The sequence below is a fragment of the Synchiropus splendidus genome, chromosome 1, assembly GCF_027744825.2.
Source record: "Synchiropus splendidus isolate RoL2022-P1 chromosome 1, RoL_Sspl_1.0, whole genome shotgun sequence".
NCBI classification, from domain to species: domain Eukaryota; kingdom Metazoa; phylum Chordata; class Actinopteri; order Syngnathiformes; family Callionymidae; genus Synchiropus; species Synchiropus splendidus.
The window spans coordinates 50784408-50805823 of record NC_071334.1 but is presented as its reverse complement, the minus strand read 5'-3'; the positions used below and the strand labels follow the sequence as shown (position 1 = coordinate 50805823).

Below are 21416 nucleotides of genomic sequence, written 5' to 3'. Positions count from 1 at the left end.
GCGAAATCGTAATTGACATGATGGGATTGATTGTGATTGTTGGCTATTTGACTTCCAACTGCATCATCAAAGAATTTGCAAAAAAAATTAATGAACCTTTATTGGCCTTGATGAACAAAGCAAACATAATAGGAATTACGAAGAATGTATATTTTCCATATACTGTACTGTATGTACTGTGTTGGGTACATGTGGGTACAGTGTTGTGTCTTGTGGTGATGAAACGTTAACATATTAACACTAAATTATGTTCAATATAATGGTACATTCAGTTAAATGGGACACAAATGTTCACAGAGAAACTCACGCTGCTCTTAAAGTGAAAGTATGAGTCTCATCCATTGAATTCCAGATTCCTGCTGGTGTGACGCTGACATGAGCGACACGCTCCCGTTGTCTGCTTTCACATGAACCTCTGTTCATATTCAGTCATTTCCATGTGTTTATTACATTGTGTCATATGTTAACAGTATTTTAAGGGTGAAATGAACATCCACAGTTGTGTCATCTTCCTGTGTTCGATTCATCCAGAATGCTTTCAAGAAAGCGAGCACCTGAAGGAAAGTCTCAAATGCTGCCTGCTGCACCTGTTTGGGGCCATCATTGCTGGTGATCAGGTAGAGCGATGTTTAATAGTGTTTAAGAGCCCTGGTTCTTCTTCCTTTCATGGTGTGTACTTGGCTATTGGTTGCATGTTGATTTGCATCAAAAAAAATTCCTTGTATAAGGTACCCTTTAATCTGCTCTTCATTACACTTATTAGACTACGGACCTATGTGGTGTATTATTTTTCCAACCATCAAAATAATAAGCGTGATATAGGCCTTTCGCAAATTTTGCTGGTTGATGAATTGTTCCCCAAATTATTGCAGATAAATGATATTGTCAAAAATATTTTCAGACTAAAACGACCACTAATTTAATAACATATCTATAGTAACAGAAGTACACCCATAAAATGCAATTATTTAATTTATTATCACTTTTATTTATTTTTTATTAGGAGATGTTACAATTGCAATTACAATGTACAATAAAGTATAATTTTAAAAAATGCATTGATATGACCTGAAAAGAATTAGGGATTACCTTTGTACTTCACTAGTCACCCTGTACGCCTGTTTGTGTACTTGATGATACTTTTCAATTGCTTCAATTTCAATTGCTTTATATACTTGTGTACCTTTGGATGGTATGATCAAAAATGAACCTGCACGGTTCATTGTTTGACATCTCTGTTCAAGCTCAAATTACATCCTATGGATTAAAGCAAACGCTGAATTCATTCATCAGCATTTTCTTCTACACATGTTGTCTCTGGATGGGGAAAAAATAAAATAAAATCAATCTATTTTAATATATCTTTGTATAAAGATGGGCATCTACCAGTGTTGTGTCCATGTCTATTGATATTTACAACTGTGTATAGTCTTCAGTTCCCTCTACCGGAAGACAATGTGCTGCCTGTACTTGTATATTAATCCCTCTCCTTTGAGTACCTACATACCTTTCACTTTATCTCCAAGATCCAACTTAGATTCCTTCCCTTTGTCCCCTCTTCTCCAACAGAGGAATGCAGTGCTCGCCATCTCTCCTGCCACCATGGAAGTGTTGATGCGGGTGCTTGTTGATTGCTCCATGGGTAGCTCCTCTACAGATGAGGGTGAGGACTGGGACAGCGAGGCCCCTGACCGGAAGGCACTACTGACTTTGGGCTGCCTAAGGGAGGTCGTGCAACGTCTACTTGCCTCCAGCTCTGACCAGCGGCAAGTGGAAATTGCTTCTGTGCTGGAGAATTACTTCAAGCTGCTCAACTCAGACCCCGCTGCTGTTGTTGCTGCTCGACAGCAGCAACATCAGCAGCAAGCAAAGGGGCGAGTTCCAACATTGGGTCGACACTGGGAAAGCCGATTTGTTGCTCTACAAGTACAAATGCTCGGTAAGTGAAGCTCATTTCGATAGCCAAGTCTAAATCTATACATCATGGTTTCATTATTTTTGAGTCATTTAATGTCGGCATTGAAAATGTGGATGATATTTATTTTGCTTATTAATTAGTTTTTGCTTTAGAGAACAGCAATAACATTATTTCGTACATATTTTACGTCAGGGATGTATAACCCAACATTAAAGTAATAGCCATGTCATGATGCACTGGTGAGAATCAAGCTTTAGCAGTGTGGCTTTTTTAAATACTGCGATGTGCTGCCACTGAGTGCTGATTCATCTTCACTCTTCCAACTGCCAATGCTTCAGTGTTGACAAACTAGCAATTCTGCAGTCGATGTCCAGTCGATGTAAGACCGCTTTAAACAACATTTACTGTCCTAGAAACATTCCTTGCTCTAAACTCAGTTGGCTATATCATTGCAGCTTTATTGCAAGGAATGATGTCATTCATGTTAACAAGTTTTTCCATCGGGTATCTCATTGAATTTTTGTTTCTGCGCAACAGACACTATCAGGGACATGTTCCTGTGTTCAGACAGACCTGTTCTACAAGCAATCTTCCTCAACAGCAACTGTTTTGAACATCTCACCCGTCTGCTGCAGAATAGCAAGGTAACAACTCTCCCGTGCTAAAAAAGTTTTGTTTCCATTTGCGAGAATTGCAAGAATATTCTTGGGGAAATGTGCTATATGCTCACTGAAGACCTGTATACTGTGCAGACACAGGTCCAGTTTCAATGATGCATGAAGTGGAATGGACATGCAAAAGTTTTGATTCATGATGGTTTAATGGTTCTGGATCCTGGGTAGGTGGGGCTGTCGTGGCGTTATTGCTTCCCTCTGTGGTCAGCTGTGATACATGGATTCTGACATCAGACTGGAAGTCTAATGGAAGTCTTGTGAAGTGGCCATTTTCAGTGCTGTCACACCCTGCATCGTGTTCATGAGATTTCAAAGGGGAGTAATAATTAAAACAGCAATGACTTAGAGTTTGGGTGTCCTTTAAAAAGATATTGGTTCCCTGTGTGTGTCTATTTGCACAAAACTCGCTATGATTTGAAATATTTATATTGGAAATGTGCATACGCCCCGCCCATCGAAAATGCTTCTTTATGCGGGAATCCTGGATGGTCGCTGAAGGTTGTGCCTTTCTTGCCCTCTGACTGGCCATTTCATTTGTCCACCAAAACGCCATCTCACATTCAGAGCAGGCTAAACTTCTGAGGTAAATAGCTGCGGCGTCATCTCACCTGGAACTGAACAATTGAGGTAAGTAGCTGAGCAGAGGCAAAATAACGCAATTTGAAATTGGCTTTGGTTAGGGGAGCAGAGGCATTCTAGCCAGTCAGAAGTGAGGTGTCTTCCCATACCATCCTGGGATTCGCAGACTTACTCCCAGGAGCTGAACTCTTGTTCACCCAGCCAAGCCCAGCTGCTATGATTGGTCAGGAGGAACCCTTCAGCCCGCCTCTGCTGACAGCTGCTGTCAAACAGGAGCATCTTGCTGCCCACTAAATTATCTGGATGCTCGCCACCCACGACTGTCAAATGTTGCTTTCAAAGAAGTGATGACAAAGCATTTTGCCACTTTTTATGTTAATGTCACCTCTGCCAGGCTGTTTCACTAACCCCATCCTCTGATTGGCCCCTGCTTAGGGTCATGGCTTTTAACCTGTTAACCTTGTCATGATATCTTTACTCCTCTGCATCAAGCACACATCCCTCTCCCCCCTCCACCCTGTCGATGACCGCCCTCTTTCCTTTTCTGCACATGCAATGTTGACATGCCTGTTGTGTCTGTCTGTGTGTGTGTGTCAGCTGGTTAATGCTAGGTGCACGGCGGCAGACAAGGACCAGAAAGATATAACCAACAACAGGTTACTGACAAGAGAGAGGGACACTCAGGTACCGCCGAGAGAAGCCCATTTCACCTCTCTACCATTCGCCATCCATCTTTGTGACACTTTCACTGACCTGCTGTTGCCAAGTCCTTACCAAGTCTCAGTTGACTCATAGCAACTCCACAGCAAGACCCATACAGTCGTTATTCATTTTAGTAAAAAAAACAAACAAACAAACAAAAAAAACCTGGGCATGAGCTCTCCTCCAGGTATTCTAACTTTTAGTCTTGGCTTTGTTATGATCCATTCCTTGAAGAATAAAAACAGGTGGATCGACCTGAAATAAACACACATGCACCACACACTTCACACAAAGGCACATTGTTAGACGTTATTACAGTCATTGTAACCCGATCCCGTGGCAGATGCCACAGTCTGCATGTTGGCAACTTAGTCCTGCTGTGGATTGACCTTTTTCCTCCCTCAGACACCAACTTTAATTTTCAATGTCCTCAGAGCTCTCCTAACGTCTTCACTCCCTTCCACTCCCTTCATCCTCCGTGTCCTTCTCGGCATAAAGTGGGTTGTGTAGTGGACGTTTAATTAACATCTTGCGCATTCACTCAGAGTTCTGTGGCTTGAGGTGATTTGGTCTCAGTGATGCTGGTCTCAGTGTTTCATTATGTTTCACCGTCCCTCTCCAGCTGGTCCAATTTCAAAAAGGAGCCATTGATTCACATTGGATTCTCCCACAATATTTAGAGTCACATGATCAGTGTTGGGCTTGAGAGGGACGGAGCAGGATGGAGATGTTTTTATTTAAAGATGCTGGCATTGGTTGCATGTGTCCTGCTTGAGAATAAAAGGCTCTTGTTGTGGGGGTTTGTGTGTGGAAGTGGATGGTTTTGTCAGTTTTGAGTCTTCCTGCTCCAGTCTAAATGTCCGTGCTGATGATGAATCTTACCACTGGAGCAGAAAGGAAACACTATGCAATTATACTGTAACCTTTACAGGAACGAAAGTCGGTATTCAACTCAAGTATGAAACATTCTGACTACCTTGTGTTAACTTCAAGAGAGAGCTGTTTTGTACTCGAGTTGATTTGATGGTTTTGCGATCCCTTTTTGGGTCTGTGTTATTTGTTTTTTATATTCAATTTCAAACATCAAAAAATGTAAGAAAAATGTAACTCTTCAAATGGTCTCTGTCATTGGTCAAGCTAAATCCAATGTACAATTGCTAAAATGTTAGATCTACGACTAGTTCAGACAAGAGTTAATTTATTGTATTTTGATACATTAAAGGCTAATTGTTACTTGTTACTTTGATTATGAAATCATAGCCTTGAAATGGTCTTGATGTTTGATTCTCAATTGGATATGAAAAATGATTCATGGGCCCTCGTCTGTTCCTAATGTTTTGAGACGTCTGCATGTCTTGCGCTTTCAGACGTTTACCTATTTTTTCATTGGCAATTTTAAAGGTGTTTTATGTTCATCCAGAAGAATGGAAAAGTGATGAAACATACCGTAAAAATTTCTTTCAGGTTTTTCAGGGGCGACTTGACTCCCTCGCTGTGGCAACTATTAAAGCCCTGACAACAGTGATGCATAAATCACCAGCTGCAAAGGCAAGACAAAACTACAATGTGTCACAGTCTAAATATTTTTTTTATTTGAACACTTGTACAAGATATACATTATAAATACACAATTGTTTTCATTTATATTTAAGTTACTGCCATGTCATGCCCTAATTAAAATGGTATTGTCCACATTTTCACCAATTCTAGGAAGTGTTCAAGGAGAGAATTGGTTACAACCACTTGTACGAGGTGCTCATCTCTCTCGGCCAGCCGTCCCGTCACCTTCTGAAGGAACTAATGAACATGGTAACAACTTGTCCTGCAAACTGAGGGGTTTATATTTTGTTGGTCTCCATGGTGGGGCGGGAGTTAAAATCAGTATGTTCTCATTGGCAATTATTATTAATAATATTATAGGTGTTGTTGCTACTGCTGATAATTATTTTCATAATTACAATTACAAATACATAGCATTTGTTAATGTTTCAAAAGAGAAGAGCCGACAAGTAAATTACAATTTCACATCTTGTTTTATTTATTTATTTACTTCAGTTTGCAGAAGAAATATACACTATCAAAAGTTCGGACCAACCTTCTGATTCATTTTTTTTTTCTTAGCTTAGTTTTACTCCTTTCTACATTATAGATACTGTAGGCTGAAGCTATATGAAGCAGGATGTATGGAATAATGAAGCAAGGGATGTAGCCACCATTTGCTTTGTTGGCCTTGCTGTAAACCCTTCCCAAGTTTGGCATGCAAGCCGATAATTTGTATTTTTCACTTTCATTAACTCAAATTACACACTGATGTGTTTAGTAATCAAATATCTGAAAATACATGTGTCACACTTTAGATTAGGGAATATTTATTACTTGAAATAAACAACGTATTCATACGTGTATTAGATGGATATTAGCCAGTAATTGATCAATATTAAGTATTGATTAGTGTCTTGTTAAGACTGACGAGATTTTACCCTGCAATAGTCACTGAAAGTTCACTCTAAACAACATCATAATTACCAAGTATGAACCATATGAAAACACTTATTAATAGGTAATTTGTTCCTCACTCTAAAGTGTTACCAAAAATCAGGACAAGATTCATGTCAAGTTCTAGATGTTCCAGTACAGATGTATTTTTAACTCAAGCCCTCAAGTCATTGATAATAGATTTGTGTTTGTATGTGTGTGCAGGCTGTTGAGGGTGAACACACCTCGGTGGGTCTACTTGGCATCAGTAATGTTGATCCCCTGCTGCTGCTGGTCCAGTGGCTTCCTGAGCTGGATTCTTCTGAGTCACAGCTTTTCACTGCCGACTGGCTCCGTCGTCTCAGCTGCCTGAATTGCCAGACCCGGGCCACCTGTGTTAATGCTGCCATGGTCATGCGAGCCTTGGATGCCTTGGATTGCCACCAGAAGCTCCACCGTGCCTGTGCAGAGAGTCTGTTTGGATTGGTGGGGTCTCTCGGCTCTCAATCCTTGAGTGCCCGGGAGCTTCTGAGGCTCTTACGCCTCCTCAGGCCACCGGAGTCCAACCAAGCCCATCCGTACGTGGCTCCAGCTCTGAAGGCGCTACTAGCGATGGTGCGCAAACAGGGTTTGGAAAGTGCCATGCAGTACTTTGACTTGTCACCGAGCATGGCTGGCATTGCAGTTCCAACCATTCAGCGTTGGCCAGGTTCTGCATTCAGCTTCCTGGCCTGGTTCTCCCTGGACCAGGACCAGCTGGGACCAACCAGCAAGGACAAGAGAAAGCAGCTCTACAGGTGGGATTTGATTTTTTGACAGAAAAGTATGCAATCTTTAATCATGATCTGCTGAACACTAAAACTGTAGTCAAATCTCATGAGAAAGCACTCCTGTTGAGACAATAGACTCAGGTCTCTCTCTATCATATGTCTGATGCAGCTTTTTTACCTCAAGCGGAATGGGATTTGAAGCTTTTATCAGCTCAGTGGGAGTGTTGGTCGTTGCTGTATGCACAAAGAAGGAATACGTCACTGTCATGCTGCCTGACTACTGCTTCTGTGACTCTCTGTGGGTGAGTTGACTAACTGTAGGTACTACACCTAATGCAAGATCAGTTAATATCCATCAGCGTAAAACCGTTTTGTACTAAGACCACCACATTTACATAAACCCCTTTGCCATTTTAATATATGTGAACATGTCCAAATATTTAAAAATGCAAATCCCTTTGTTTAATCTGAGTCATACATCCAGGCTATACACACATTAAAAGGAAAACTTAATTACCTTCTGCAGCACAGCGTCGGTGTGGTGCATATCCCAGGAAAGAGGCCATTTGGACAAAGTCTGGTCTACATTTATGTAGATGGACAGCAGAAACTGTCTGCACCCCTCAAGTATCCCACTATGACCGAGGTAACGTACTGGAATAAGCTCAAATATATGCATTTGCCAATATTTTTAACATTAACATTTAGTTTGGTGCTGAACACATTTGCCAATCATTTTTCTTTTCCATCCACAGGCATTTACCTCCTGCTGCATTGGTTCAGCAGGGCATCGGACCACCACACCTCCACCTTCCCAGATTCCAGACCCTCCATTTTCATCAGCTACGACACCCACCACCCGTTCCTCACTTAGTGGCATCCTGTCACCACAAACCTGGGGTGGATTTCTTGGTGGGAAACCAGAGTCAGTGACAAAGATCATTTCAGCTGGCACCCAGGACAGTGAATGGGGCAGCCCCACCTCCCTGCAGGGCCAACTTGGGACCGTGATGGTCTTCCACGAACCTTTGCAGCCCAACCACATAAAGGTCATCTGTAGTGCTGGTGAGCAACACCGCTTTCCTGTCAAAAAAAGAATTTATTGCATTATTTATCATCAACAGATCCTTTTTTGTTTCTATTTATTTTGTAATTCTTTTATTTTGTATTAGAAAACAGTGTAAGGATTAAGGGTAGTGTCACCTCTCAACCTAGAATTTCAGTTTGTCTCATCATATTTATATGAGATGTATATGTTTCTTTTCCAGGTCCAAACTGCATTTGTCCATTTAGAACCCAAGAAGCCGAACTTAGTGACCTTCCATCCAAACTGCTCTTATACTACTCACCCAAGGTTATAATTATTTTATATTTTTCATTTCCAAAATTCCATTTGTATTGTAACTGGAGCAACTCACTTGAGATTGTTGTTTTTTTCCCAACAGGCCTGTAGAAACCCCATCTGTCTGGATCTGTCTCCCAACACTCTGCATGGTCGTCTGACCGGCAATAAAGTTGTTAACTGGGATATCAAGGTGGGTCACATGATCATTCTCACTGCTTTATAACCTGATTGTATGCTTCTGTAATATAGTTCTTATCTCAGAGGTGCCTCCCCTTTTGTTTTTTTCAGGACATGATCAACTGTGTGGGCGGCCTGCCCGTCCTCTTCCCAATACTTGAGCAGTTAGTTCTAGTAGCCCCTGACCCGCAAAGCAGTGATTCTGTAACTGGGTCTGATTTCGTCACTCCTGAGGTTACAACACCAGCTGATGGGGACTGGGTGATTCTTCCTTCCAACAAGTCTTCAGGTGCGGTTTACGGGCAGCACTTGTGAAATGTATTGTATTGTTTTGTGTTCTTGCGCTCAACAGTTCTTGGTGAAATTGTTGTACAGTATTTATAGTAAATAATGTAGAGATGACATCAGAGATAAGTTTCAGGGTTGAATCTTGTGAAGAGAAGGATGTGTTATTTGTCAAGTTAGTTACAATGTGTTTCACCATTATGAGAAATGTATTTTGCTTTTCAGTTGTGAATGAAAGTATTTTAGAAGCCAGGAATAAAGAAGATGTTTGTTTTCTACAGAGGCTCGTTTGGAGAAGAACCTGGTGGCAACATTCTTACTGGTGCTGAAGCATTTTCTGCAGAGACATCCGATTAACCAGGAGAATCTGCTCCATACACATGGGGTCGGCACTTTGGGGGCACTGCTGCAAAAGGTCTGTTCCAATGTAAAGACGAAGCATCTGTTTATACACACATCAAACATATTAAAAAAGATTATTAGATGAGTCATAATCAGTCTGTTCACAAGGCCTCGGCATGGACATGTTGCTGAGGCAGCAAATGAAAAGCATTGCATCACAAAGCCTTGTTTATAACAAAAGGTCTCTGCGAAACACAGTAACAGAGCTATGTGCAAAGTACTGTTGAGACTGGATTAGATTAAGTTTCAAAGCACAAGAATTTGAGATGTTTTGTTGCAAAACAAGCACAGGACAATTCCGTTGCAAAATAAAGGAAGCATTTAGGCCATTTCAATTGTTTCTTTATCCACTCACACTGTCTGGCATTTTTTTTGTCATTTGCCTGGACTTGTTTATGTTCATGTCTGTCAAATGTTAGTGTGGTGGATTATCTTTCAATCAGCGTATGAAAGCAAAAGTCTCCTGAGAGATCCTGATTAAACAACATGTCTTAAATGCTGCGGTAATGGTTGCTTCAGGCATGAAGCCGCACCCTGCAAACAATTATGTGTTTTTTCCCCCAGTCTGGCTTCTTTCTTATCTGATATGGTGGCTTTATGGTGTACTTCTTAATCCTGTCACTTTATTCAGTGTATCTTATACAGTATTTGTGAAACTCATCACGGTTTCTTCTCTCCTTTAGCTCCCTGCTGGTCATGTAGATGTCAACGTGCTCATCGCTGTGCAGCTTTTGATTGAGCAGGTGACTCATGAGAAGAATCAGGCTCTGCTCCAGCAGCTTCACTCACATTTGCTGTTCAATTTCAACATTTGGAACAAAGGAGACTTCCCTTTAAGGATAGGTAAAATCGATATTTTTATTACCGTAAATTCCAGACTATATGGTGCACTGAAATACAGTATCAGCTACACTCACTAAATTAGAAATAGATCTTGTCTTGGCCGCAGTGGTCTATAAGCCGTTGGTGCATTGGTGCTGTCTGCGCTGTAGAAAGGTCAGTGGTGCACCCGGGATAAAAATGCATGAGGATCATTTCTAAACTGGTTTTGAAAACGGGTTCCACGTAGGAGACTGACTCATGAAACAAACCATGAATGATGAATGAATGAATCAATGCCAATTTTTTTATTTTTTTTATGAGTTTTTTTTTTTTTTTCTTTATAACATTTATATTAAAGTGCTAATAATTTGCTGTTTTCGCCTAAGTGTCGGATGTTCCGACACCACCGCCGGTCTCAGCTACTGCTTCTCGTCTCCGGGCCAGGGGATCGGCTCTGTTGGCAGAGCTGTGGACACGTGGGCGAAAGCAGTGCATTTCGAGTGCTTATTTCATCAGTTTGTTGCGATGAAACTCAATATTTTTGGCAGCATGACACTCTTTAGCCTGACAAAATCCATACATTGTTGAATTAGCCATATGGTTCAGACCACAAGAAAAAAGTTGCGCCTTATAGTCCAGAAATTATGGCAGTAACTCTGTTTTCATATTGCATAAGCACTTCCAGGATGATATGCTGTTGTGATGCAGAGAGCACTGTGTCTGTTCATTCCCTCTGAAGGTCATATCCAGTACATGTCCACTGTGATCAAAGACAACAGGAAACAGTTTCGGAAAAAATACGGTGTCCAGTTCCTCCTGGACACTGTACGACTTTACTATGGGTACGTTTTCATTCCAGCACATCCCCCTTTTTTATGTGTTGTGTGAAATGTTTCTGCTGACACTCTTCACACTCTTACCCATGTGTTAGCAAAAACAGCAGCAGAGATTGTGATCTGAGTGATGATGACATCCGCACTATCCGGGCATCTCTGTGCGGCCTCGTCAAGTACTATATCAGCAAGGGCATGTCGCAAGAAGAGATGCACAGCATTCTGGGATACATGGCTGCCATCGCAGATGAGGATCAGGTGGGGAGGCCTAACACACTTGTGTTATTGTGTTGCAACGGCATCATACACAGGATTAATGGAATGTGTTTTCTCCTTCTTGTCTTGCTGCCGAACCCTTATCACAAGGCAGGAGTAATTAGCTGATGGATTGACCTCGATAAATAAACCCCTTAAAGTGGAGGTGGAACACACCAGGATTCTTATTATACGATATGTGAGGTCCTGTTATTGATGGCAGTTTTCTCAGTCATTGATTGCTAATGTATCATAACAGGATACCAATGGTTCCTGTGGGAGTTGCTGCTGGGACGCCTGCAAGGGAAGCTGCTTACACACTTCCTACAGAGGGGTTTCCATTTCTTCCCTGCTTATTAGAATTTTCCCTTTGTAAGCAATAAAGGTTGAGGCGAGTTTCCTCCAAAATAACCATCCAAAATGTCACTAGGGAGAATACTTCATTTCCTTGTCACATTTGCTTCAGTGATGGTGGGTTATTTTTGTCACACTCCATACACTCATCATTCTTGGCTATTCTTTTTTTTAATCTTTCAGCTTTCTCTGATTCTCAGAGGTGTCTTCCATCCTGTTATTCTCATGCCCCATCTCCTTCTAATCTTTTTCACCCACTATATTTCTTCTGCTTGTTCCACAGCTTTGTGGACTCTTGGAGTTGCTACTCAGTCTCCTTCAGAGCAGCCCAGCCAGGGACCAGCTCTTCCTGCTGCTCTTTGAGCCCGGGGCGGCCGACTCCTGCTACGCTCTTCTGCTTAACAACAAACACTCGGACAGACTGCGAGAACTTGTCTTCAAGGTAAATCAGACCCAAATGCACCTCAACTATAATGTATGTCACAGAGCTTCTAATGATTCGGCCAACTCTCCTCTGTTGCAGTTATTCGAGCGAATGTTGCGCTGCGACCGTGTCTACGAGAAAAACAAGCAACGTTTGCGTCTAAGAGAGGCAGGATACAGCGGCCTGTCGCTTTTATTCTCCGAACTTCACATCACTCCCTCACTCATCCGTTGTTTACTCAACCAAGTCCTCCACACAGGTCTGTTTAATTGTGGCAGTGTTTAAATATTCATTTCAACTATTACATGTGTCAGTCATTATGTCAGCCAAGCTTTTAAACTGTCTGGTCTGAGTGGAGCTGCCGCAGTGATATGATTTGATTAGCGCCAGCTCATGTTCAACTGGAAAAGCACTCAGAGAGTGCACACCTCCACTAAGCAGCTTCAGTCCACCTCCAACTCAATGCCAAATTATCTTTCAAGAAGGATAACCTCCTTGGTGGAGGCCAGTTCACATGTGAAAATGAAGCTAGTGAAAAACTAGGGACCTTATGATCTTCAGTCTAATAATGGAATCATTTATTCCTTGTCCAATTTCACATATTTCCTACAGTTCCTCCAAATTCGTCCATGACCTTTTAAATTATTTTGAACACAGACAGTCCAACAAATCTACGCTGTCGAAAACATAACCTCCTTGGCACAGATAGTGAATACTGAATGAATTTCACACAAGTCTGTGTTTGTTGCTCATCAGTTGCTCATGGTTATCTGTCAGAAACATACAATTGCATGACTTATAAAGGTTATGTTTGTAACTCGGTAGTACTTGTTTCTGTAGTACTGACAAAAAGAAATGATTCATTGTTTTATTGACTGACTATAGCAATGTCTTGTGATTTTCTGTGACCCCATTTAAATTCATTTGTTTTAATGTGCTGTGAAGATAATTTGCCTTTAGTTGTATAGACTGTCTCTTGTTCACACAGATACAACACTGTTACTAAGTTGTAGCGACTACAGCGTATCACTAGTTACCTGCATTTGGAATATTTAGTCGGCCATTGCTAACAGATTGACTTCTTACTGTTCTAAATTGAAATATACCCTGTATTTATAGACACAGTAGTCAGCTACAAAGATCTGATGGCACTGGTTCAGCTCACACATCGGGCCGGACCAAGTGTGCGATTGATTGTCTGCAAGAGGGTGAGTGCATTCGAAGACTTCTTCCTCAATTTGCTTCTGCCAGTCATCTCCTGCAGATTTTAGTTATCGTCATGATTTGCTTTTTAGGTTTACCAGCTGCTGCAGTCGCATCATGAAGCTGCAGTCCAGATTGCCAAGCAGCAGTGTTGGCAAGACACACTAATGCGACTGTACTTGCGAAGCGAAGGTTCATTGCGGAACTCGGACACAATTAGCACATGTAGCCTGGATTTGAGCCGGTCCAGCTTTAGTAACACTAACCGCCTAGACCTTCCACTGGAGCGGAGGACGAGGGCAGGCAGCGCTTGCCGTCTGGAGGACGACCGTCTCAGCATTGGCGACACACGCTCTGTGGACAGTATGGAGAACGGTGATGTCATCTCCTTGCTGGACACACCGTCATCGTCTGCCTCTGCAGAGCCACAGCTACACAGCAAGCCCTGGGTGATTGGGAAATCCGGAGGCCTGACCCTTGATCTTTCCCACCTGCAAGCCTATGAGGGGGTGGAAAGTGGCAGTCAGACTCCTGGGAGCAACCCCAGCACTCCTTCGCCAATTGAGAATTCCAAGCCTTTTCCTGGAAGCAGTGATCGAGAAGGACCCTCCTTCCTAAATGAAGACAGTTTTCTTTTCGGTGACAGCATCTCTCTTGGGGAGTCCTTCAATAATGCTGAGGTGAGTCATCATTTTATCTGACTGAATCTCTGAGCAACTTTAAGGTATGAGATGAGTTAACTTACTATGCACGTGCAGGATGCCACTTTATACATCATGCCAAGGCAAATATCATGTTTGTTACCTTGTACAATTATCATTCTTCATGTAATGAAATTGTGCACTATTTACATATCAATTGGACTAATATGTGTTAGCCTCTTCATTGCACAGCTGCCGTTGGCTCCTTAAAACCTAAAAAATGAGTTGCTCTGATGAATCCTTACATCCTGCAAACAGTAGGCCTCATATTTGCCTCAGGGTTCACAGTAAAAAAAAAAACAAAACACCATCTCCTCATCATGTGTCGTGCCAGTTGCTGCCAGCTGCTTGCTGCCTTTAACAAAACCTGGAGTGATATATTTCCTAAAATGCACGGCTTGAAACTGTAGTCCATTTGAGTATCACTGAATCTGCATTTTAATGAGCTGCTGGAAGTGCACAAACATCGTTTCTATTTTCAGCTGTGGTGCTCATGGGCACTAACACGGTTATTATAAACGAAATACATCTTTTCTTTCTGTTTGTTTTTGTCACCACCTAGCGGGCAGAAGAAGAACTGTGCAATATGCTGCTGGAGATCGTCCTGGGTGTTATGTGGCGTGGAGTGGAGGGCTCCGACGACTCAGCGTGGATGGAGCGTGGTCAAGTCTTCTCGGCTCTCACTAAACTGGGAACAGCCAATGAGCTGCTCCTTCCTGTTGACCAAATCAAGCTAAGGTACATTCATCTCCACACTGACATTTAATTCCTCAGTATTTGGTGTTGACTTGCTTCCATGCTGCTTGCAGTCTTATGGAACGTATGCTGGAGTGGGCTGTCAGCGACAACCGTGAAGCTTCTGCAGCCACGTTGCCCCAACACACAGAGAACGCTGTGCGTTTGCTTCACATGGTGCAAGACTTCCTACAAGCCGAGGGCCTGGTCAATCCTGCGCTGTGGACGGAGAAGGTGCTGGATGAGACGGTTACATTAATGGACAGCCTCATGGTGTGGTACTCCTCAGGCACTCAATGGTTTCAGCTTTCTCAAGTGGGGTTGAGACTCCTGCTGGGATTCATGGCTCAGGAAGATGCGGAGGTGAGTTTCCTCCCGTGGTTCTGATACCGTCTTTTTTTGTTGCAAGCCTCAATATGTCCGCTCTGCTGTCCCTCTCAGGTGTGTGCAATGGCTACTGCCAAACTCAATGGTATCCTGCAGACAAAGGAAGTGTCCAGCCAGGACGAAGCCTGCTACCTGCTGGGAAAGGTGGAGGTAATCCTACGGCGTTCCATCCAAGAACGAACCGAGGAAATGTACTCGTTCCTGGTTCCCCTGTTGCGAACTCTGCTCTCCAAAGTTCACCGGCTCCTCTACATGGAGCTTCACCTCCCTAAGCTTCCGGACACCAACGGCAGTCCTTCTTTTTTTGAGGACTTCCAGATCTACTGCAACTCCCCAGAGTGGCGTGTCTACCTCGACAAATATGTGGGTTGCTAATTTTGACTTAGCTGCTGTTGTTTAACATCCTTGTAGAACATTAAATGAAGTTTAATGCTTAATATTTTTTAGATCATTCCGTACATGAAGCAGTATGAAATTGAGACTTTCAGTCAGGGTCATGAGACCATGGCTCTCTACTGGAAGGACTGCTATGAGGCTTTCATGATCAACCTGCATAAAAGAGAGAGGGAAAGAGGCGAGAGCAAGATTCGTTTCCAGGTTAGTTGTTTTTCATTACTGTCATAAAACCTCAGAAATCTGTGCCTTATTTTTACTGTCTAACCTAATGAACAGGAGCAGTTTGTTGAGGCCTTCTCCCGTCGCGGGCGTCAGGAGAATCTGCGCTACAATAGCATGTTGAAGCAGCAGCATAGCCAAAACAGCACCACCCTGAGGCAATGGAAGTCAGCTCGACGGGGTCTTGTGTGTGAGAGAGGACCTTGGGCTGAGAGGTAATAACAGCAGAACTACAGTCCATCAGGATAACACAGGAGTCTTCCTAAATCCTCAAATCAATTTGTTTTCCCACTAACAGGCTGGAGGAGGAGCTACATTGGCGGTTGTCCAGTGCAGAGAACTTTTCACGCATGAGACTGAAACTAATCCGGAATTACAATTTTGACTCTCACAAAGAAGCCAGTGCCCTGAGAGACAATCTGGGTAAGACAACTGTGGTCACTGCTGGTGGTCTTCAGGGTTCCACAATCATGCGTCTCTCTGAAATGTGTCTTTTGTATGCTGCTCAAGGTGTTAATCAACAAAGGGTGAATGAAGCTGAGTCTCTGCTGCTGGAAGCTGTGAAGCAGGTCAAAGTTAGTGACCTAGAAGATGACATTCTGGAGCTGCCGGATGATGACCCTGCAGCTGCAAATAACCAGTCAGTCCCGCATCATCAAAGTCCCTTACTTACTTATTAATGATCTGATGATAAGTAAAGCTCGCCTGACCCGGCCCTGCCTCTGTAACGTGTCCTATTTATTGCAGGGCTGAGGCCGAGGAGGCCGGGCAGAAGGAAAAACTTGTGCTGTGGGAAGACTGCGAGCTGGTCACTGTGGTGGATGTGGTGCCAGGCCGCCTGGAACTCACCACTCAACACATTTACTTCTATGACAGCAGCCAGGAGAAAGAAGAAGGTACAGACTTGCTGGAGGAAATTGTTGAGTCGCAGATATCTGGTTTGGATTTCAATAACTCCTCATCGCTTTTCTTCAGGTGTTGGACATGACTTTAAGTGGCCACTGTCTCAAATCCGTGAGGTCCATTTAAGAAGGTATAACCTGCGGCGTTCGGCCTTGGAGATCTTCCTCATTGACCAAACCAACTACTTCCTGAACTTCAAAAAGGAGGTACTCACTGTCATTTAAAGTGCGTCCAACAATTTTCTGAAAGGAAGGATAAATAACGCCTGATCTTGAATGACAGGTGCGAAACAAGGTCTACAGTCGCATGCTGCTGCTGCGGTCCCTCAGCCTGTACGGAACCCGTTCACCTCAAGAGCTGCTGAAGGCCTCTGGGCTCACACAGGTCAGGGACACAAGAATGCTATCCATTTTGACAGTGCATTCCTTCCTGGCTGCTTTTTTACAATGTTTTGAATGTTGACAGAAATGGGTGAATCGTGAGCTTTCCAACTTCGACTATCTGATGCAGCTAAACACTATTGCGGGCAGAACCTACAACAACTTAGCCCAGTACCCGGTGGTATGTTGCACAATGCTTTAGTAACATCAGCGCATACTCCTGCTATGACCAGTGATTTATTTTTTTTTCCTTTTGTTAAGTTTCCCTGGATTCTCTCAGACTACACTTCAGAAGAGTTGGACTTGTCGGATCCGGGTGTGTTCAGGGACCTGTCCAAGCCAGTGGCTGTGCTGAACAGCCGTAATGCCAAGGCTGTGCGAGAGAAGTAGGTCTCCACCTGGTGAAAACATTTCCCGTCCTATTTAACTTGTTAATGTCTCAACACCTTTTTAAAATATTGTCCTTCAGGTATGAAAGCTTTGAGGACCCAACTGGCACCATCGACAGGTTTCATTATGGGACCCACTACTCAAACGCTGCAGGGGTGATGCACTACCTGATCAGAGTAGAGCCGTTTACTTCCCTGCACATTCAGCTGCAGAGTGGACGGTACACAAGCTTTCCTCTCTAATTTTGGACTGAAAGCATCAACACTCTCCACAACAGTATTCGTATTCCCATTCCTCACAGGTTTGACTGCGCGGACCGACAGTTCCATTCCATCCCTGCAACATGGCAGACCCTCATGGACAACCCAAACGATGTCAAAGAGCTGATTCCAGAATTCTTCTACTTCCCTGAATTCCTTGAGAATCAAAATGGTAGCAGTCATTTTTTCAGCCCTTGATAAAATCATACAATTGAAGGTGAATATTTGAAAAACAGGTCAAGTTTGTGCTTTCAAAATGACTTGTTTCCACCTAGGATTTGATTTGGGTCGACTTCAGATCTCCAAAGAAAAAGTTGGTGATGTCATTCTGCCAAAATGGGCCAAATCCCCCGAGGACTTTATCTATAAGCATCGCAAAGCTCTGGTGAGACTTACAGCTGTTGTGCCGGCTTTTTGAAAGATCGTGTTTGTATTTTAGGCTTCTCATTTGTAGTGCTCAGGTGATCTTTATGCATAATAATGATTTTTTTTTTTTCTACTTAAAATGGTTTAAGGTAGACACAACTTTGACTTGCACCATGTGCCCTGACGGCCTACAAACTGTTATCCTTCTTTTATTCTGTCTGTTCTACTGCAGGAGTCGGAGTATGTATCAGCTCACCTTCATGAATGGATCGATCTCATATTTGGTTACAAGCAGAGAGGTCCTGCTGCAGTTGAGGCCCTTAACGTCTTCTACTATTGCACATACGAGGGTAAAGAAAAATTCAGATTCAACTTCAAAATGGAGTATTGAAATGTAACTTTCAAGACTGGTCTATTGGTTCATTTGAATTTATAAGCGTACTATAGTTGGGTTTTCAGTCGGCCTGGCAGCACATCCAGTCATGTGACCAGCTCCAGTTTAAACTCACATATATCCCTGACATCAACATATATCGACATACATCCAAGCATGCTAAAAAATTGCGACAAACTGATATAGACTTATTGTCACAGATCAGATGTTCCTGGCATATGCTTTAGACAAATGTGAAAGTCTACAACATATGTTTTTCAGTATGTCTTGCCACAAAAATGAAGTCATTGAGCTTGACCTTAAAGAAAATTTTGCAGAAGTGTGCACGTGTTCTTATCAAATATGTCTAATTCCTGGTGATGCAGGGGCCGTTGATCTGGACGCTATTACTGATGAAAAAGAACGTAAAGCCTTGGAGGGAATGATCAGCAACTTTGGACAGACACCGTGCCAGTTGCTCAAGGTAGAGAGCCACACAGTTTGTGTGATGAATGCCAAATAAAATTATTGAGCGTTATTCATGTTGGTGGTTTCATCTGCAAAGGAGCCCCATCCAGTCCGTCTGTCGCAAGAAGAAGTGGAGAAGCGAAAGGCCCAGTTGGACTCGTCTCCTCTCAGCATGTTTGAGCACCTTAGTAACCTCAAGTCTTTCTTTGTTGAGGTTGTTAATTATTCAAATGCACTGAACTGGATTTGAAACGTTCATAACTACATATAGTATGTGTTTATTTTTCTGTGCTGCAGGGCATCAGTGACAAAGTCCCACTGGTGAAGGCTGTTGTGCCAAAGAATCAGTCGCACTCCTTCATTACCCAGGGAAGCCCAGACTCCATGGTAATTTCCATTACAACAATACTGTGTGACTGTTAGCTGTGTTTTATTCATAGGAGACCAAGGTTGCCACACGTGTTAAACTAAAGGACTGCGGCCCAATTTAAAAAGGCCCATGAGAGCTTGAGTTGAAATATAACCATAATATGCCCGGTGTTTGGCCATGAGCGACATCTCCCACTACTCACCTTTGTTTGTCAGCCCTGCAATAGTGTTTCATTGTACCTCATCGACCCATCACTATGTTGTTGTTGTTTTAAGTGAATGACGCACTCCTGAATCAGTCAATGATGTATCCATGGTCTGCAGGTGACAGTGAGTCAGAACTGTCTTGTTGGGACTCATGGCTGGCTGCCTTACAACAAGAACATCTCCAACTACTTCACGTTCATTAAGGATCCCACTGTGTCTACCAGCAAGTAAGACAAACACTAGGTTAATGGAACTGTGAATCAAAGTCTCTAGTTTTCTGTACACACAGAAAAATGAAGTTTCCATTGCCGTTTCTGTTTTTGGAAAAATGTGTGTATACATGTAATATATTTGCTGCCTATTGATGCCTTTTTTGTTTGTTTGTTTTTTTTAGGACTCAGCGATATCTGTCTGGGCCCTTTGCCCCTGGTGTTGAAGTGACAGCTGGGCTTTTTGTTGTCTCTCATGATGGAAAGTTGCTCTTTAGTGGCGGTCATTGGGACAACAGCCTTAGGGTCACCTCACTGGTCAAAGGCAAAACTGTTGGGCATCACATTCGACACATGGGTAAACCATCATATATTCATCTGATTTCAGCACAGACTTGTTTCCACTTGTAGTTAAGAAAGAAATAGAGTGCTTAAATTTAACTTAACACTGTTATATTTGGTTTATTGCTATCGAGTATACCAAACATCTGTCAGTGTTATTAAGAGTCAGAAAGTTCTGGCCAGCAGGTGGCAGTGTTGCCTTACATACTGTATAGAAAGAAAGCGTCCAAGTGCCTGTGTTGTATTGACTGCCTCACTGTTCTCTTTCAGATGTTGTCACCTGCCTGTCGACTGACCACTGTGGCATCCACCTCATCTCTGGATCCAGAGACACCACATGCATGGTGTGGCAAGTTCTGCAGCAGGTGACAACAACAAATTGTTTATTTACAGTGTTATCATATTGATCCATTGTGAGAAAATTGCAGCAAATATGTGCCCGATCCATTTCTTCTTCATGTTTTTTTTTTTAAATGAATGGCTTGTTATGTGTGTCTGTTGTTGTTATCTGAAGGGTGGAGCTCCGGTGGGTCTATATCCAAAACCAGTTCAGGTGTTATATGGACACACAGACGAGGTTCTGAGCGTTAGCATCAGCACGGAGCTGGACATGGCAGTGTCTGGATCACGGGTAAGTACAGTCACACTCTCTTTCGTGTGTCCATTCAAGTCAAATATTGATTTTGAGTGATGAATTGTTTCTTGAAAATGGACCTTGATGTTGGTTAGCCCCTCCAGGCGAAGGTGATGTTGAGATCACAACTATAATGCGCGACACCAAACGCTCACATTTGCCTACAATGATGGCCGGACATGAACGATTCTGAATCCAATCATAAATGTCCAAATTCCAATGATTGAAACGTAGAATAGACGGAAGTAGAAAGTGGAACTCACTAGTGCAGCGTCAGCCGAACACTATACGGCGTGGACGTAAACAAACATAGCTGACTGCCAGCTCCATCTCTCCCCAGGCTATTTCTGCTAACAACAACAACAACATCCCCACGGTTACCTCTCAGACTCTGCCTGTCCACATCGGTCATATTTTTAAAAAACTGCAAAAGTTTTCTAAGTAGTGAAAGGTGTCTCTCTCTCTGTCTCAGGATGGGACTGTGATCATCCACACGGTGCGTCGAGGTCAGTACATGCGTTGTTTGCGGCCGCCTTGTGAAAGCTCGCTGCCTCTGTCCATCCCTCACCTGGCTGTGTCATGGGAGGGTCACCTGCTGGTCCATACCTGCTTGGAGGGCAAGGCAACTCTCAAGGTACGAACAGAAACAGACAGCTTATATGACGGTGACAAATTTATAAAATCACATTTGAAGAGACCCATGTCCAAGGATAAGATTGCTTGACCGGTATGTGTCCGGCCGGACATATGAAGTGACGGGCGAGGTGAAGACAGCTTCAGCTCGGAGAGAGATTTCCTTCTCATGCTTAGAAACCAGCGTTTTTCAAATCAAGAAATATCAAAACTGTTTAGTTTCATA

At 42.9% G+C, this 21416-nt stretch overlaps 1 protein-coding gene across 2 annotated transcripts in view; it reads left to right on the top strand.

The window, feature by feature from the left end:
* Positions 1 to 21416, top strand: part of nbeal1 (neurobeachin-like 1) — a 34111-nt gene that overhangs the window by 9641 nt on the left and 3054 nt on the right. The window contains exons 8-52 of one of the 2 annotated variants that reach the window (XM_053854762.1): positions 532 to 617; positions 1570 to 1939; positions 2456 to 2562; positions 3769 to 3855; positions 5338 to 5421; positions 5584 to 5682; positions 6574 to 7145; positions 7288 to 7420; positions 7645 to 7764; positions 7874 to 8183; positions 8387 to 8472; positions 8564 to 8653; positions 8752 to 8929; positions 9207 to 9340; positions 10011 to 10170; positions 10889 to 10991; positions 11081 to 11240; positions 11875 to 12033; positions 12115 to 12274; positions 13135 to 13223; positions 13311 to 13898; positions 14482 to 14657; positions 14729 to 15017; positions 15096 to 15404; positions 15489 to 15638; positions 15714 to 15871; positions 15955 to 16079; positions 16167 to 16296; positions 16404 to 16552; positions 16632 to 16765; positions 16842 to 16943; positions 17025 to 17120; positions 17201 to 17325; positions 17409 to 17549; positions 17631 to 17761; positions 17865 to 17974; positions 18188 to 18305; positions 18715 to 18812; positions 18894 to 19010; positions 19094 to 19183; positions 19490 to 19599; positions 19767 to 19939; positions 20194 to 20288; positions 20438 to 20554; positions 21030 to 21191. In XM_053854762.1, coding sequence (XP_053710737.1) covers positions 532 to 617; positions 1570 to 1939; positions 2456 to 2562; positions 3769 to 3855; positions 5338 to 5421; positions 5584 to 5682; positions 6574 to 7145; positions 7288 to 7420; positions 7645 to 7764; positions 7874 to 8183; positions 8387 to 8472; positions 8564 to 8653; positions 8752 to 8929; positions 9207 to 9340; positions 10011 to 10170; positions 10889 to 10991; positions 11081 to 11240; positions 11875 to 12033; positions 12115 to 12274; positions 13135 to 13223; positions 13311 to 13898; positions 14482 to 14657; positions 14729 to 15017; positions 15096 to 15404; positions 15489 to 15638; positions 15714 to 15871; positions 15955 to 16079; positions 16167 to 16296; positions 16404 to 16552; positions 16632 to 16765; positions 16842 to 16943; positions 17025 to 17120; positions 17201 to 17325; positions 17409 to 17549; positions 17631 to 17761; positions 17865 to 17974; positions 18188 to 18305; positions 18715 to 18812; positions 18894 to 19010; positions 19094 to 19183; positions 19490 to 19599; positions 19767 to 19939; positions 20194 to 20288; positions 20438 to 20554; positions 21030 to 21191 — 7280 coding nt within the window. The remainder of the gene's footprint in view (positions 1 to 531; positions 618 to 1569; positions 1940 to 2455; positions 2563 to 3768; positions 3856 to 5337; positions 5422 to 5583; positions 5683 to 6573; positions 7146 to 7287; positions 7421 to 7644; positions 7765 to 7873; positions 8184 to 8386; positions 8473 to 8563; positions 8654 to 8751; positions 8930 to 9206; positions 9341 to 10010; positions 10171 to 10888; positions 10992 to 11080; positions 11241 to 11874; positions 12034 to 12114; positions 12275 to 13134; positions 13224 to 13310; positions 13899 to 14481; positions 14658 to 14728; positions 15018 to 15095; positions 15405 to 15488; positions 15639 to 15713; positions 15872 to 15954; positions 16080 to 16166; positions 16297 to 16403; positions 16553 to 16631; positions 16766 to 16841; positions 16944 to 17024; positions 17121 to 17200; positions 17326 to 17408; positions 17550 to 17630; positions 17762 to 17864; positions 17975 to 18187; positions 18306 to 18714; positions 18813 to 18893; positions 19011 to 19093; positions 19184 to 19489; positions 19600 to 19766; positions 19940 to 20193; positions 20289 to 20437; positions 20555 to 21029; positions 21192 to 21416) is intronic. The other variant, XM_053854763.1, reaches the window with a different exon arrangement.